We start from the raw sequence: 17,694 nt of genomic DNA, 5'->3' as shown, positions 1-17,694 counted from the left end.
ATTGATTCCTTTGGGTTATGATGGCTAATCGAGTTAATCTCATTTTTAAGAATTTCCCTTGAGCTGTCCAAGCATACCAGTGTGGGTTCAATTCTTATTGTCGAGAATCGAAATTGATTGAAAGTGTACTCTTCGTGGTCTGTCGGTGACTACCTAGTAAGTAGCATCGATTGAAACGAATTGTAATTCTCTTAAACATGAATTGTTAGATTATGCCTTTCTATGGTCCACCAGTGGGTGCACAGACTCACGGGACACTTAAGAGGAAAAGCACAATTTCACACTAAAAAGAGCTGTTTTGATAATTCAATTAAAATTCAAAAAATTGATATTTGACTTTGAAATTAAGAATTATTATTCTCAAACATAAGAATTTTATATAATAAAAGTTTTATTTCAAAAAAAAACAAAATTCAAGTTTATACAATCGATTATATAATATCTTATTAAAAAATTTAATAGGAAAATATACTATTTGATTTTTAAATTCAATATTCATTTTTAAAATTCAATCTTTATATATTATATAAATTTTATATTTATAAATTATATATTTTGATTTAAATAATATTAAATGGAATTTGGAATTTTGATTAAGTTTTGAAATTGATAAATTTGAGTGTGAAATTGTGCTTTCCTGTTATGTTGTCCCGTGAGTCTGTGCACCCCCTGGTGGTCTGAATTATAAGTGATAAGAGCGGGTCGTTGGCTCATTCTCGTTACCACAACTAGAGGATACTAGTCGCGGTGATTTCAATATCCTTATTTACAATACACTTCTGATCATTTGAGTTTTGGCAAAACATTGAATTTAAAGCTCTTACACTTGTCTCAGATCAATTCTGTCTTCCCAGGAATCTTATAAATTGAACCAGTCTTGTTCTTAACTACGCAGTGCTGCATCAAATGCAAAGATAAGCAAAGAATCAGTGGCGACAGGTACAATGACATCTATCACATTATCCGAAGTGGAGCGGGCGGAGATCTTGAGACAAGGAAACGATTTGTAAAAATCGGGCAAACTCCTTCGACGTATGGTATCACGATTTGATTGGCTTACTGGTCATGGTGTCTGACTTCAAAAAAGCTATTACCAAATATCAAGACCCCGCCAATCTTGTACCGAACAATTGCACACGCCTTGGTAATTTATCGGCGGCGTATTTCGAAGTTGGGGATTATACCCAATGTATCGTCTAGGCGAGAAGAGCTCTTCAAATCTTGGGGGAAAGCAACGACAATAAGAATACGGATTCGGTAGAAAAATTCCAACAACGGATAAAGAGAGCAGAAATACATTCGTTCGAATCTTCTGAACTGAAGCAGCTGCAAGCTCGACTACGAATTCTTGAAACACTTCCTCGTTATCGGTCGACATTGTAAGGGCCTTCTTGAATTCTTGGAATATCTGACCAATTTCTTCTACAGTGCTATTGCCAAGGAATGCTGCTCTGTCGACAATGATAAGCCTGCTTCATTATGTGATCATATTATTGACAAGAATGAGTCTGTGTCTAGTGATGTCTCCTTTCTATTTGGTGGTCTAGGCGATGATTTACTCCAACTAATCATTGGCATTTCTGAGCTTGAAAAGAAGCACCACTTGAAGCAAAAACAACTTTCATTTCAAAAGAGAATGCCATCTTCAAGTAAAAATACCGCCCAACTCACGCTCGTCTGAAGCAAACGCACCCCATGCGTACATTTAATGTTGCACTTTTCTTTTACGATTACGATGTTCTGGAAAAATGTGGAAAGATCTTGGAAGTTGCATTTTTGAAGGATTTGAGAAAACTACGTGATCCTAGCGGGGGATATATGAGAAAAATTCAAGATACAAGGGTGCTACGAACGAGGATTTGAGGAAAAGGAGAGTAAAAGTTTAGACTTCCGTCGAATATGATGTAGTGAATAGCATTGCAAGCGCATGGATGCCAGAGGATTGAGCTGAGAAGGTGGAAAGAGATTGGTGCAGATATGGCCTATGGAGAGTTGATACTTGGGAGACTATTAATTATGGTCCTTTTGCAGTAAGAGGTACAGTGTTTAAAGAGGAAAATTTGGTAAATACTGCTTTCTATTAATTTCAAGTGACAAAAGTGGCTTCACGATCTGATGGACCACTCCTCAGCTTAAAAAATTCTTAATTCGTTCTAGGAATCGATTATTTGACTTCAAAGCTGTTGATCTAATTGCTTGACCTGTAAAAAATCGATCTCTGAAATCGAAAAGCATATGTATGAAGATTTAAAGAATGTTGTATTCATATAAGATATCTGTATGGTCCATTGTCATAGCTAGGGTTGGAGCCAGCAAGACCATAATGAATGTTTGCTGCTTTGATGATACCTATTCAACGAAGATTGAAAGAGTATCATTGGACCAACCTGCATATAAACAAACATTTATCAAGCTGCAAATTTCTGCTTCGTTTTTGCTGTTTTTCATTCAATTGCTTCTTCCCTTGACATTTACAGTGAATGACCAACGTGGTTATTCACTAAGTGGCCTACCAGTGCAAGATAAAAATTACTGCACTCTTCACATTCTTTCATTTCTGGCTTAAATACTCTCATCAGCTTCCTCATTTTGCAAACCTGCAATTTTCACAATCATCAAAATGTCTTCTCCGGAAGATCTCTCAAAAAGGTTGCGAGAGGAAGGGAATGTATTGTATAAGTCTCGAGACTTCATCAAAGGTAATTTATTCCTCATTCTGGCTCTATATTGAGAAGCGTGAATCTAAATACTCAAACAGCGATCCATAAATACATGCAAGCAGCTCGAACATCCCGAGATGATCCAGCACCAATTCGAAATCTCTCTTCCGCTTATTACGAGAGTGGTCAGTATGAAATGTGCCTGTTGTTTGCCAAGAAAGCTATTCATTTGATGAACAAAGCAGTCCCTGGCGATAAAGATAGTGCCTTCACAACACGCATTCAAGAATTGGAGAAAAGAATCAGAAAAGCCGAGGACTGCTTACCAAGATATCTTATTCAAAAACAGAAAGAACGCAGAGTGGAGATCTTGGATCGCCTTGCACGGTATCATGGATCAATGTAAGTGGATTGAAATTTCATCTCCATCTCCATTATCTACAGATTGGTTGAATGGATGGATTTAATGCGTCACAGGAGATCCGCTGGAGACTACGTGCCTATCGGTCATGACAATGCCAAATCCCTCTTTGGCGAATCCCTTGCGCTACAAATCCCTGCCGGCGAGACCATCTCATTCTTCAACAGCGGACTAGGCGATGCTAGACACTTCCTAGCATCTCTCATTAGTATCGCGCACAAAGAAGGCAAGGGAAAGATACCGAAACGTCGATATCACTTCACATTGAATGACATCAATAGACATGTGCTTACTAGAGCTCTTATCATATTCTCTCTTCTGGACAAGCTCTCTCGAGTCAAAAAAGACCAAATGTTTGAGTTGGTGAGCGTCTTAAACACAGTCTACTTCATCTTTGCATCATGTTTAATGCCCAAATGGGTCAGCGAACAGCTGCAAGAAGTTATTGCAGAGCTTTTAAGACGTTTGAGAAATGGCCAACAGCCATTAGAGTGGATTTATCTGTCTGAAGCAGATGTTGCATCCTGCATCCAAGCGCTCGAAAATTGGTTATCTGGAGGCAGAGTAGCGACCTTGTTTACCGCCAAAGAAGTAATGAAATCTACAATCAGCACCATGGACGACTCTATATACAGTAATAAGAGTGATGAATATTGGGAACATATTGGGTTTCACAGCAACAAGGAGAGAGAGCTCTATTGCGCGACTGGAGTCCTTCTGCCATGCCTGCAGGCAATGCAGCGACATGATCCAAAATTGGTGGATTTGAGCCTCAAGGCACTGCTCAACCCCAGAGGAAGAGAAGCGCGGCTTTTCATGGCCCATGTTATGACGAATAACTGGGTATTCAACCCGACACAGCTGGATTGGGATTCGCATACAGATATTGGAAACGGGGAGCCGAGAGTCTTTTTGCGATTTGATCCATTTAATTTGGTCTCGAGACTGTGGGTGGAGCTGAAGGAGGAATTGCCACCCACGGAACAGCATCTACAATTATTTGAACATATTGGGCCGTTTTTTGCGGAAGCAGCAAAAGCAATTAAGTCTTTGGGTAACAGATTGAAGGTAGAGATGGTAAAGGGTGATTATATTGATGTCGCCGAACGAATCCATTTTGGTCTCCATTATGATCCCACTCAGAGCCAGGCACTGGGCAATGGGGATATTGGGTATCCACGCCCAAAAGACTTCCCATCAATTTATCACCGAATAACCTTGAGCAATGTACCGTGAGTACACACCTTTTAACATGATAGATAAATGCAAAGAGTCTAATGTTCCAATCTAGGGATTATGTCGGTGGCCATTTAACAACCTTCCTTCATGCAATGCCGCTCCTCGCCCGCCACCCTACTAGTCTCGCGGGTAGTGTGTGTCTACGAAATCCTCCTTTTTTCCGCGACATGGGTGACTTTCTTGCTGAGTATCAACTTATAAGCAGCGAGAAGATGCTCGAACAATTGACCGGTGTACGTATTGTTTTTAGAGGGCATGGGCCTGTGCCACTCGCCAGCTACACATACTACTGTTGGAACCAGCTAAATGAATCTGTCCCACTTTCAAAACAGGTGAAAGCTCGTCTCTCTCGTGAGGATCTGATGAGGTGGTTTCATGGACTTTTCCTTAGAATGGCAATTCCTATGACGTCCGATCATCGTCTCATTTCAGACAATAATCATATGATCTATTCGCCGCTCAATCTTACGATTCTTTTTCGTCAACTGGGTCACCTTCATTGTCTAGGATATCCTGCTCATTGGCTTTCAGGAGTCCTAGTCCCACTGCTCGAAGACGCCGGAATGCTCGAGACTGATGTTCGACCACCAAGCAACGTCCCACTTCGACCCGATCAGGTTGATTTAAAGTATCCGGTCAAGGAGCTTTGTATCATGCCTTTTTTGCCAGAATTGAAAACACTTGCGACTCTCTTTGCTCCTCTTCTCCCATTCCGCATCGATTCAGATCTCCTCTATCCCATCGACAAGATCCACGAATACACAATTGATCTCTCGCCATTACCAGGGGGCTATTTCCAGCCAACATGCCTCGTTCTCCTTTTCTGGTCACCAAATGGCAGTCCCAGCGGCCACTTACCTCCTGAACTGTATCCCAGTCTGCGTCCGTTTCTTGACCCAAGCCGGCGCAATGGCCCCGCTGATCACGGATTTGAAGACGCAGCGCAGAAAATTGAAGATTGGAGAGCCAAGGAAGTTATTGTGTGGTCGACTTTGAAGTTCGATTTTGAGAAGCAGGAAGCAAAGACATGGATGCCGAAACAGATCATTGAGCAGATGGTGAATAGAAAATGGAAGTGTGGGCTTATGAGAAGAGACCTGTGGATGGTTGTCGGGGCTACGCTTTATTCGACCTCGGGACGCGTCAGAGACATGGTGAAGATGGGAAGAAGATGGGACGAGGTCTTCAGAGAGGACGATGACACTGAGAAGGGTGATGATGGTAGCAATGATGAGGATGCTTTGCAAGGAAGTGATCCCAATCCTATGGATCACCGGATGTTCCAAGTAGTAGTTGAGGAGATTTTCAACGACAGTAAGAAGCTGGGAGCCGCAAACGAGAACATGATTGATGGTGGCGGGGCGATGGACAAAAAGAATAAGAGTTAAGACGATGATGGTGGCAAAAACGATGAAGATGATGTAGACGATGAGGATGATGAGTATGATGAAGAGCCCTCGTTGGATTAGAGTTTCAATATGCAGAGTTGAAAATAAAATACGCAAGGTGGTATGAAAGCAATGAGTATCCGTCACAAGTAAACAGAAAAGCAGAAATGCATCTACAAAATGACCACACACACACCCTAATATGCAGACGAATTCCACTCCATTTCGAAATCCTCGTTGAATGTTCCTTAAATCCAGCTTACTTATTTAGAAGATTTCACTGACAACTCGCGCCTGCCACAATTGCCAGACGTTGGTGAAATCACGATTTCCGAACCTCGTCGTCGCATCTTGATACTCAGCTTCGAGTCTATCAAATACGTGCACCTTTGCTTTCGTACTAGCCGAACTCAGCAGCACTCGCTTCAAAGTCTGCTTAAAACCTGAATATGATACTAAAAGTCTTGTCCGAAGTCGCCGCATGTTACGTTGCACCTGCAAAGTTGCAGCCTCTTTCACTCTATCGTTTACAGCTGAGAAGATTACATCTCACTACCTCTTCAAAGTCCTTGCTTGGTAGAGAAATTTTGCTCTAGTAAACGGAGCATAGTATCTACTCGTGCGGCCAGAAAGTATGCCACACTCCACTCACAGGCAGGTCCCATAAGGTGGTAAAATACAAGATGACTGGTGGCCCATATTTAGGTGGAGTGTTGCAAACTTTCTGGCAGCACGAGTACAGGAATCTCCTACACGTGGGCGGCAGTCCATCGGCATTGGTATGCCGAGGATATATAACCACCAGAATCCCAACAGGAGACAGACAATCTAACGAAATTTTCGGAGATGGGGTTGTTTTTAGTGCTGCGTATATATCCACTTACAAGCTTCAGTGGCAGTCACTCAACTTACCATCCAAGAACCCAGTGTTATTTGCTTCACCATGGCATCCACACTCTGTTGAAAACCGCACTCGTAGGTCCAGAAAGCATACAGCTCCGAAGCTAGATACACATACCACAAAATGGTGAACTGGAAGAGGACTAATCTGCTTTTATAGCGGCGGACTCGCATACTGTCTGGCAGCACGAGTACTGTATCGAGCTCGCCAACTCAATCCATTCCTTTTTGACTGCCGCAAAACACTCCACATCTCGATGAAGAGAAATCCACCATACCTACCTTAGCTCACCAAGCTTATTTCTTCTTTGAGAGGTCCTGTTTTGACCAATTGAGAAGCTCCACGACTTGTGGTATCCACTCCCTCACCCCGGTATCTGGTATCTACTCTCCATTTTGTTCATCTCTTCCCCTCCTTGAGTTGAATTATTCATCTCATTACCAGCCGCGGCATCAATGCATTAACAGAACCCCGCAGTTCCATAAAAGTTGACATTAAATCCGACGCATAAAATATCTTACACCAGTGTGGTGGAAAGAGATTTTCCTCCGAAGACTACACTTGCATCTCATACCAATATCGCGATCGCAGATTGATTTCTCAGCGACATCGCCCACACGCATCATTGCGTGTGACAGCAAACACTTGTTGCCGATCTGAAAGCCCAAAATATGTCGAAACTGTTACACGCACTGAGGCACTCTCTGGAAACTCCGGCGCTTCTCAGACACTTCTTATCAGAACCCGCAATTTGTGCACCCTCTGCCTATTCCCATCCCATCGGTTGTGCAACTCGCACAGCCTCACAGACCATTTTCCTCCCTACCTACCCACTCCAGCCCAACTCAAACTCAATTCCAAAACCATCTCCGTATGCATAAATGCCATACAAACCTCCAAGAAACAAATGGTCGGGCCTTCCCCGCTCCCCATCACTCTCAAGCTCCACCTGACAGCTCACCGGTCTGCATATCACGTGAAATGAAGCCAATTAAATCACATTCTCATCATTCCCTCGACCCTTGTATCCAATCGTTCTTGTCTGCTCTTATCTTTAAAGGGGTGAGAAGCATTGAGTGAGCAAATTGATATGTGGAGATATCGAAGAAATGTTCTCGTGAGTCCGTGCAGGAAAACATATCATTTGTCCATCACGTGCTTTGACCATTCCAAGGATCGCTAATATCGCTACTGTACGAAGGGTACAAAGAAAGGGAGAAAGGGTACCCTACCCTACGCACTACTGAGACAATTTGAAGATCAGGGTAAGATCAGGGTATTTGGTAAATTGCAAATTTGGAGCCCTGGATAACGTATCCAAGTAATAGTCCAACTTCCAAGGGTTCACTCTAATAATGCATAATGATAAGGTAGCAATGTTAATGTATGATGTTTGTTTTATTTATATTTCCTTGATCTTGTTACATCCAGTTCAGCCCAGCTGAATATTTACACAGTAAATAAAACAAGTGAGGCGTTTCCGAAGAAACCGCTCGAAAATACCAAAATGACATATCTACATGAAGTACACGACCATCCATCATTGCTTGTTTCCTCTCGTGCACATGTACGATTTACGATATATGCATTGTAACCCCCATACAACCCAAGCATCAAAATATCTCCACGGCCCTCCCTTGCCATAGGATCTAAAAATATGCAAACACCCTTGGAACTATGAATGTTCACCTCCACTCGACAGTCTAAAGACCATTTAAAACGATAAATAAATATCTCACGATATGCATCAGTGACATCACTCCACATTCTTCCCAAAAAAAATCACTCAAGCCACGCAACCGCGTTTCTTGCTGGAGATTGAACTCGATTCCTCTCCGAGCCTCCGAGGCCGAACCCAATCATAACGCTCCACGCTCTGTGGGGTATTGGAAACCGGGATAAGATGCAAGGATATTAAGGGTGCAATATGACCGGGTTTTTTTTTGCCTTTCTCTTGGCATGAACGATAGTAGGGACAGGAGGCTGTGTGCATGCGTTTTTGAGGATATATTGTTTTTGAGACTTTTTGAGTGGAGGGTTTTTCTGTATGTTTCGACTGTGGGGGCGGGAGTCGAGAGTAAGAGCGATAACGATACCAAGATGAAGTCGTAAAATGAGGTCGTATTGAATTTGGCTATGCTCGTCGTTGATACAGTCTTTGGCGGGGTAGATGTAATGGTGGTACGATGCGACGCGATTCAACCACACATCTAAAACGCTTCCGCGTTGTACAGTGTATACTTGCAATCATACAACACATGTGTACAGTGATTCTTCACCCAAAGGTACTGGTAACGCATGGTATGGTATCGTAAATAGTAGTACTGTATTGTAACAAATCGGTATCGAAAATAGGTATCAATCGTGCCCTCACATCGTAACTCCATACTCCAGATTCCCAAATCCCTTCCCATGGACTTCTTTCCAAGAAGTGTTCCCTAAACTCCAGACCATCCAGAGGCGTCTATCTTTACGTCCATCCAAGTCCCAGTCCCGTACCTTCGTTGATGATGATGTTGTTGTTGTTAAGTTGTGATTGTCGCACTGTACACGCTCTTTGAAGCCCCTTCATCAATTCTCGCTTCACTTGTAACCAACCATCTTGGCACAACGATCACAATAGTACAGGTTGTGACCGAATCGTACCATCCCGTTGGCGCTCGCATCATCTGTGCTGACTCTTCGTAGCTCGTTGCCTTGGTATTGCATTGTACTGATGGTTTCGACAGTTTTGGCGCATCTCGAGCAGCGCATCACTTCTACTCTTGGCTCCATTGAATATGATGATTGAAAGGATGAAGACGATGATGAGGATGAGGACGAGGAGTCTGATGATGCTCTGGAGAATGTGTAGGATGACATTTTGTATATGTGTGTCGGATGGAGGGAAGTTATTGATGATGCGGATAAATCCTCGCAGCGATGAGATGTTGTATCTGTTGTATCTGGTTGATAGTTCGAGAGTGATGGAGTTATCGAGTATATGATAAATCTCAATAGATCTCAACACAAGATATAATGTGTTCTTGAAGAGTAATACTTGGTATGTACCCTCGTTCACTAAAATAGAAAAGGCGGCAGATCCTTGGCTTGGAATGCGGGCAGATGCAATGGTGGTAATATGTATAAGAGATGTGAGTGCTGCGCAATGTTGTACGTGCCGGGGAATAGTAGGTAGTAGTAGTAGTAGTAGTAGTAGATATGGATCGTTGGGTAGGAATATGGAAAAAGAAAAGGTTTCGTTAAACTTTCGAAAGAGGCTTCTCGGACTTTTACATTAATTCTTCAGATTGATAATAGTAACGAGATGATTCTGTTAAATGAAAATGCCAATGCCAATGCCAACACCAATGAGGAGCCCTCGTCAAGTAGTCGAAATCAAGGCGGGGGGAAGTCGTCTCAAGTTTTTCTTAATTTTTCCAACCGGGATTGAAGGTCTTTCAAGAAAAAGACCGATCGGAATATCAGTTTCCGATCTCGAGTCAACAGGTACTGTCCAGGGTGTGGAACCAGCTACCCTAAAAATGGGATTGTGTGATGTAGATCAAGGAGCCGGGATATAGACAATTAATGTTGAAGGGTACGCTTCTTTAGTTTGACATGAAGATTCTTTCTAGTTTGACATGAAGAGAGAAAGAAAAAATGATCCTGCGCTGGTGGGAAAAGAAAGGAAAAGGAAAGCAAAAGATTTGAGTATGTGAGTATGTGAGTATGTGAGTACGTGAGTCTAACTTTTTCAATGTGAGATAGATGTGGTATAGCGGGGACAGTCCAGCGACAATACTACGTACAGTACACCAGTAGTACTACGTAGAAACAAAAATTCAAAATTCAAAATAATGGTTCTAACCTCTAATAACTTCCAAGTCTTGTGGTGGGTGGATTAGCTGATAGGTGGAGCACACGTAAACTTTGCGAATCTGCGATGTCTTGAAACCAACGATACCCAATAATCATACGAAGATTGTCCTTGGGTTCTGATAAGGGTAAACAGCTGACATGATATGTGCTGCGTAAATTGTTATGGTCTGATACACTCTGGAGAGAAATGGTCCATCATCTTATGGTCATGCAGGCTGCAGCTCTCACGCGGGAATGACTGGAAATAATGCCATGAAGGGTTCCAGTAAGCTCTTGCAGGAAGGTTTTGAAGTAAGTAAGCTATTGAAGTGACCCATTGAGGTATTATTGGTATCATTGGCATTATTCATATGACTCTGAGGCTATACTTGCTATACTTTGGTCCGGATCTGGCCGACAGAGACTAGGCAGTTGCAGTAATTAACTCGGCATCGTCGGTTCGTCGGTTCCTACCTTCCTACCTTCCTAACTTCCTACGTGCGCACTTTTCGTACAGTGTAGTGCATACCTAGGGGAGAACGGCTAGAGTACGTGTCGACGTGAATGGTTAGAGCCCCTACAGTGCGTATTCGGTTGCTCTGTGGATGAAGGGGCTAAAGAATTGCTTGTACATGCCCTATAAGGTTAAGGAGTCGTTCTCGTGGCGATGTGCTGCGTAAAATCGATTTGTCCCTAGACGATCGAATGAAAATCATCCGTGAGTTGCGGGGGAGTGTTGGAGAATATTGAATATCAACGGATCTTCTACTACTTCGAGTGAACCGTCTGGTCGGAAGGTGTTGGGTTAATACCGTAGGCTCAGATAAAGTCGATCCCTAAACACCATCGTGGCATGTACCGGGAACCATCACAAATCCCATGCTCTCCATTACCCCTACGTAAATAAATGAGAGGCTTAATCAGACTTTATTGCATGCGACGATGTAACCTTGAGCTATCCGCATGCTCTGCAGCACGCTCAGTTGGTTCTTGCCAGATTTTCAAAGTTGCCGCCAGAAAAACATTTTTAACTCGGGGCAAGTCAACTAACTCACGGCTGATTGTGCGTGTCTCCATTCGAAGATACTTACAGGGTTGTAATTTACCTACTACTGCTTTAAGGTATGAAAGAACATCTCGTACTTTACCTATTAGACTTCCGAGCGCAATCCACCAGGCAACCCGTTTAAAGTTTTTTGACTGCGCCAGATTATTTTGGGAACGAGGTACATTGGGTTGGGTTGCGATCAAAAGCAATACATGCTACATACAGCTGCCGGTAGGGTTAAGAAAAGACCCAGGCAATAATCTCAGTCCCGAAAGGTTGATACCGGTAGATACATCAAATTCAAACTATACCCAATTTGATCTCCTTTACTCTCTCCAACAACCTCCAGGGTTCCAAGTTGGTGGTCAGAAAAGGAGGGTATATTGTACATTAAAATTTGAGATCCCTCTACCTTTCATTGTCAAATTTCGCGTAAAAAGCCAAATTCTCATGTCAAAACCAAAGCGCAGGAGATGGCCGAAAGACATGTCCAGCAAAATAGACTCGTCAAGTGACTCAGAAAATCGCTGCCAATTTCTTGGGTTTAATCATGTTTGCAGAGGAAACCCACAATACATGTCCGCTTCGCACCGAAAGATCAACCGCGTCTCTCATGCCCAAGGAGCTATAAGGCTTGTCTAATATGTATGAATCTTCGGAGCTTGTCTGACGACCGTGCGTCGTTATAAGTGGACTGGTAGAAATACCCTTGAAGTTGTTTGGTGGTTTTACCGTTACGGCGATCGAGTATGTGAGGAGGCATCGAGATAGAATTTCGAGATTGAAGACTCTGTCTTCTATGCAATGAACGGATCTACCAAAGCTATCGAAAACACTGGAGTTTCATATGATTAACAGTAGGGATCAAGACATATCTACTATATGTGGAGGGAAAGATAGAGATCTGGCTTGGAGAGCCACAACATGCTGTAGATCTACGATATCAGCTTTGGAAACATGTGTACTTCTTATCGAAGCTTAGTTGCACGTTGGGAAGATGTGAAATGGACCGTCAGCGGATAGCCCTTCCGCAGGTATAAGGTTTTGTTAGAACTTCATGTTAGTCTCGAAAATAAGAAGAAAAGATGTCGAGAAAGAAATGCCGTGGTCCGTGTAGCGTACCTACGAGTCTACCACGTCTACCTATCGTATGCTTCAACGTATGAGCTTACCAATATCACATGTTCCTCTCACCAGCTTGCTCTACCGTATATCTGTTGAAGGCTGGACTGGGTGCTTTGTAAGTCCGTAGGTGCCGAGTCGAAGAGATTGTCAAACTTGATGCTAAAGTTACGATCATCACCTGCCCAGCTGCCCTACCCTCTCCCAACTACATTCCGACCCCGCAAACTCCGCAATGGCCGCATTGTCCATTGTCTATTGTCCACTCAGAATTGACTTTCTCATGTCAAACTGTACTGGTAGTAGGCTCGTAGGCTCATGGCAGCTGAGAGTCAAAAGTTTATTCGATCGGACTCCAAATCGATAGAGACGCCGACACAGAGGGTTTGATCTGGAACTCAAAATTGTGTTTGTTTCAATCCGTGCCAATCTGCACGGGTAGAGGGACATTTACGCGTCCCCAAGACGAGGCAGTGCAATACAGGAGTACCTATTTGGCTCAAGTTTCTGCCTTCGTGAATATGACTGCGCACATGTTCAAGAGTGGTAAGTCAATATGCTATGCCGCGTGTTACTTAGGGGTGTTGTGATGACCATACTCTGATCATGGCACGCTTGACCCGTGAGAAGCCTACAAGTTCATTACAGGCACGCGATCTCTGGTGCTCCCTGCGATATTAACTCTTGATTAGAATGGTGGCTGAAGACGGCTATTTTCCGTTTTCCATGTCTCCTTGGGTATCTTCCGGATTGCTAAATGTAATGTTGACATGCGGAAAGAGCCTTCCTTGGTTTGTTTTGTCGAAAAGGCAGTTGAGATCTCGCGTTTGGAAACAATCTCGATTCCCCTATCTCACACAGGGAAGAGTGTTGACTATTCAATGGACTAGTCTTACCTCTATGACCATTGATTAGTTATAGACTACTGATATGTGTATGCGAATACATAGCTGTGGGCTGTGGTGGCCTGGCCTTCAACCCTGTGGTACATTGAAGTTTTCAAGACTGTTTGAGCTTCTTCATTGATTGGAGCCATAGCCATCACGATCTCATTCATTATGACGACTTCATTAAATCTCAAATCATTTTTCTTCCTTCCTCAACGGCGCTCGTCATACCTTTCAGAGTTGGTAAACCTCAGAACTATCTCCGTCTTAAGTCCTCTCGACGCCCGGCTATTGACTGGTTGCTTTGACATCCAGTACCTAGTTAGGTATAAAATTTCAAATCTTCCTCGGGAACCCTTTCATGGCTACCTCGACCTTGAAGTCTCTTCTAAAGTTAACCTTAGCCTTCGATAACTTTCCTTGCATCGCAGCTCGGTATCAACTGCTCCACATGTCAACCACTATCTCGGTATCTCCTCCGAAGTTTCAAAAAACCTTGATTAGCAATGGTTACATGCTATCAGAAAATTTAGAAGCTCTGCTCTATCATCATTTTCATTTAGACGCCGCAATGACTCAGAGACTAAAAGATCTGGACCATTTATGATGCGATTTTTGCATAGGTACATCAAAACATCGATGCCTCGAAAAAGCCAGAACCTCAAATCAATGTCAAAGTAACGCTCGTCAATTTATCCCGTTCTATCCGTTCGAATGCCTTCATACGAAACTCTTTTCACGCTAAACACGCCCTTTCACATTGTTAAGCCGAGAATCCCTTAGGATTGAATCCGACATGCATTCTCTAAATGTGTTGTTCCTGTACGAGATAATTACTTTTTTGGAAGCATTTTCACGCATGAAAAAGGTCATTGACTATCCACATTTTATGCACATTGGTGAACGCCAAAGCCCATCTCTTGAAAACACTTATATCTCGATACCTACTTTATTATACATCAAGCTTTACTCAGAACGAACATGATTAACACAGAGCATATATTAGATGTAAAAAATCATACACATATTTATTCGATGTTCAACTCGGAATATCGATTACTTGATATGATGTTAAACATTGAAATCGTGCTTGGTTTCGTGTACCAAATTCCTTGTCCTGCTGGAGCCTGTGGATAATCTAGAAGTCAAGTGACTTGAATCTAGAACCTTCTTTTTCTTTGGAAATTGTGGGGGGGCTGGGGATCTTTTCCCCTGTGGATGTTTTGGATCGCAACAAAACAAAAGGAGACACGATACCATTGTCACAGAAACGACGATTCTCCTTTACAGAAGATTGTTTCCTCGAATCGAAATTCGTTCTAGAAGTCTAGATTTTGATTAACTGCCCACATATCTCGTTCTGAGAAGAGAGACAATCTACAAACGATCGGGCCGGAAATTAAGGAAAACTTCCACGATGTATCTATCTGTCTTCTGGAATTCTCCGATGCCGATGTGGATAAGTCACAGGTGCGATATTTAAAGAACCAAAAATCTAGAAGTTTGTTTATGTAACTCCTTGGGGATGCAGCAGAAGGCCCCGAGTGGGGTTAAGATCGTCGAAATCTAGAACTTGCTCCTTTCTACCATACTCGTATCATTTGGCGTATCAGAATTGTGATGATCTACGAACCATGATCGTCAGGTAAATTGAAGGTCAGTTGTAAGGACACATACTCAGCAATGGACTTTGATGCTGTTTGTTCTTAGTATCGAAGGGGTTTCCGCACCTTGGCTCCCCTTAATACTAGTTCTTCTCAATCATGTGCTTGAGTCTCAGATATACCATGGATTGTAATCAAATCATACGCTGACAATGGACCCTTGGCTTATTGACAGTATTTTGTGTACTGTTACTAAATTTGCTTCATCGTCAGAAGATGGTAGCATGGACTTCTCCTTCTCACACGCTCTAGGGACACGACGCGATGCAACGGCTTTCAGCAATAGATCTCGATTGGGGGTATTATGCTGTGTCCGCAACTGATAGATCTGTCGCAGCATCGTCGCTCTGGTAGTGCGAATTACTCGAGGAGGTGGGGTCATAATGTTGACGGACAGATGCAGATCACCAGTACGAATGGGAGAGATTGGCTTCAGCTTGGAGGTCGCAGGTGAAATAGCAGTGCTCTTTAGAAGCTTCGGTGGTGGTGTTACTTCTGTAGATGCATCTCGTAGTTTATGTATCTTCACAGGCAAACGGTACAATTGTGTCTTATTCAGTCGTAGATAATTGGCGGGATGAGGTGATGATAGACGGATGGGTTGGTTTCTCCCAGGTGGTATAGGCTTCGCTTCTTTTGCATCCTTCTCTCTGGCTGTCTTGCGCTTTCAGACATCCTGTGAAAGCTCTTGGTGGTTATTTCCGACCTTAACAGATTTGTCCTCTTGGTGTTTCTGATCAGGCATTGGTTTCTTGAGTACATGAGTTGCAATCTTTCGGTGAGGTTGCTGTAGTTTTGGCAGTACTCGGGAGGTGAGATTTGATATACTACATACATGTAGATGTACTGTAGCTGGCATTCTTCTATTTGTTCATTTGTTTCTCTCTTTGAATATTTCCTTGACGAGATTTGGTAGCTTTTCGAGGACATGCTTTGCCTGAGCTCTATAACCTGGGGTTAGTGAGTTGCTAGATGATTCGAACAATGCTTCTTGAGTGCTGTGTCGTCTCCAAACTGTTCATGAACCTCTATTTTTCGTACAGGACACTTTGAAATATCGATCTATTGTGATACACGTGCTCTACACCAAGTACCCTGAATACTTCTGAACATGTCAAGACACTTTCTCTCATATTATCTAGGTATCATAAGTTTCTTGCGGTGTCCCAGAGACTCCTCAGGGCGCTTTATGGGCTTTTGTGTATTGTAAGGACACTTTTACTTCTTTTGCTAGTCAGGACACTTTTCCTCCCTCACCTTCCTATGAAGATGCAGCCGACACTAGCTCGTAAGGCTTCTCTTCTTCAATATGAATGTCTTACGTTCCAGCAGCGACGATCCAGAACACAGCAGCGGCAGCAGTGATACCATCCTCCACTTTTCCCCTCCAACAATTCTTAACAAATTCCTTTTGTTGTTCTACAGTTTTCACCGATTCTAATGGTATATTTTTGTGTATTATTATCATTGCTGGTGAGGGTGATCTGGAGGGATTGGTGTAGATTGGTGGTATCCATTTGGGTGATTGAAGAGTTGGCATTCGAAGTGGAGGCGGAAATGGAGATGAATGACAAAATTCTAAGTTAATGAATCCAAGACAATGGGAATGCAAACGAGAGATACTAGCAAACAAAACTAAACGTAAACAATCACTATATTCTGCTCATAAAGCAACTTCAAATTTGTCACAGAGTAAGCTGATCTGTATTTTGGTCAGACAAGCACATAGTACATTCTTGCAACAATCTATATTCTGAAATTATACACATAGTTCTAACCCTCTAACCAGATAGTAGCAGCAGCAACAGCAGCAATAACGAATCCCGGTCCAGCATGTACAATACCCATTTTGACGCTTCCATTTTTCGCAATAAACACTCCATCCGTTCCCGCAACGATGATCCCCGCCACCATTAGGATGTATGCAACCGATATATAATGTCCAATTCTTGCTAACAATAGTACAGAAGTTCCCGTCGCCAATTGTCGCGTTGCCATCAGTGTTATGTAACTTCTTAGAATGGGTGTATCTTTCTCTTTTGGCACTGTGATTCCAAACGTCTTGCTGAACGCGACTGGATTTAGTAGTGCTTGTATTCCTGTGATTACTGTGGAAGCGCCGAAGATGATCGATATTGATTTGAATATAAGGAGAAGAGTTGAGGTTGCCATTGGAAATTGACTGATTGTTAAATTCAGAGGGTTGGAATGAGGAGGACCTGGTCTTTTAAGAAGGATTATGAGCGTCTGATATTGATATTTACTAATATTTGAACTTTGTTATCTAGCCAAGAGAGCAAAGAGAGGGTAATACTGATTAATCAAACAGGGCAAATTAATTTCAATTGTTAGACAGCCTTGTCAATCTTGTTTACGTCTTTGACAAAGTCAGGATGAAGATATACATCAGCAAACCCATCACATGATACAGCCATTAGCTTCCCCACAATAAACCAGGTAAGTTAATAATCATATTTCCATCAACAAACATTCATTGGTAGATAGCCGAAACGGCCGCTGGTGT

General features: G+C 42.7%; 3 protein-coding genes across 3 annotated transcripts; 1 reads left to right on the top strand and 2 right to left on the bottom strand.

The window, feature by feature from the left end:
• Nucleotides 1–2,620: 2,620 nt before the first annotated feature.
• Nucleotides 2,621–5,708, top strand: EAE97_003772 (uncharacterized protein; the record flags this gene model as incomplete). The annotated part of the gene is made up of 4 exons (XM_038874284.1): nucleotides 2,621–2,699; nucleotides 2,759–3,062; nucleotides 3,138–4,313; nucleotides 4,373–5,708. 4 exons carry the CDS (start codon nucleotides 2,621–2,623, stop codon nucleotides 5,706–5,708), a joined length of 2,895 nt encoding a protein of 964 aa, XP_038734893.1.
• Nucleotides 5,709–9,192: 3,484 nt separating this feature from the next.
• EAE97_003771 (uncharacterized protein) lies at nucleotides 9,193–9,471 on the bottom strand (the record flags this gene model as incomplete). Its single annotated transcript, XM_038874283.1, has 1 exon — nucleotides 9,193–9,471. One exon carries the CDS (start codon nucleotides 9,469–9,471, stop codon nucleotides 9,193–9,195), a length of 279 nt encoding a protein of 92 aa, XP_038734892.1.
• Nucleotides 9,472–16,943: 7,472 nt separating this feature from the next.
• On the bottom strand, nucleotides 16,944–17,342 carry EAE97_003770 (uncharacterized protein; the record flags this gene model as incomplete). Its single annotated transcript, XM_038874282.1, has 1 exon — nucleotides 16,944–17,342. The coding sequence occupies one exon, from the start codon at nucleotides 17,340–17,342 to the stop codon at nucleotides 16,944–16,946; it is 399 nt and encodes a 132-aa protein (XP_038734891.1).
• Nucleotides 17,343–17,694: the final 352 nt, after the last annotated feature.

The sequence above is a fragment of the Botrytis byssoidea genome (genome assembly GCF_014898295.1).
Source record: "Botrytis byssoidea strain MUCL 94 chromosome Unknown BBYS_006, whole genome shotgun sequence".
Classification (NCBI taxonomy): domain Eukaryota; kingdom Fungi; phylum Ascomycota; class Leotiomycetes; order Helotiales; family Sclerotiniaceae; genus Botrytis; species Botrytis byssoidea.
Note: the sequence above shows the minus strand (reverse complement) of the source record. Positions and strands in the feature narration are given on the sequence as shown.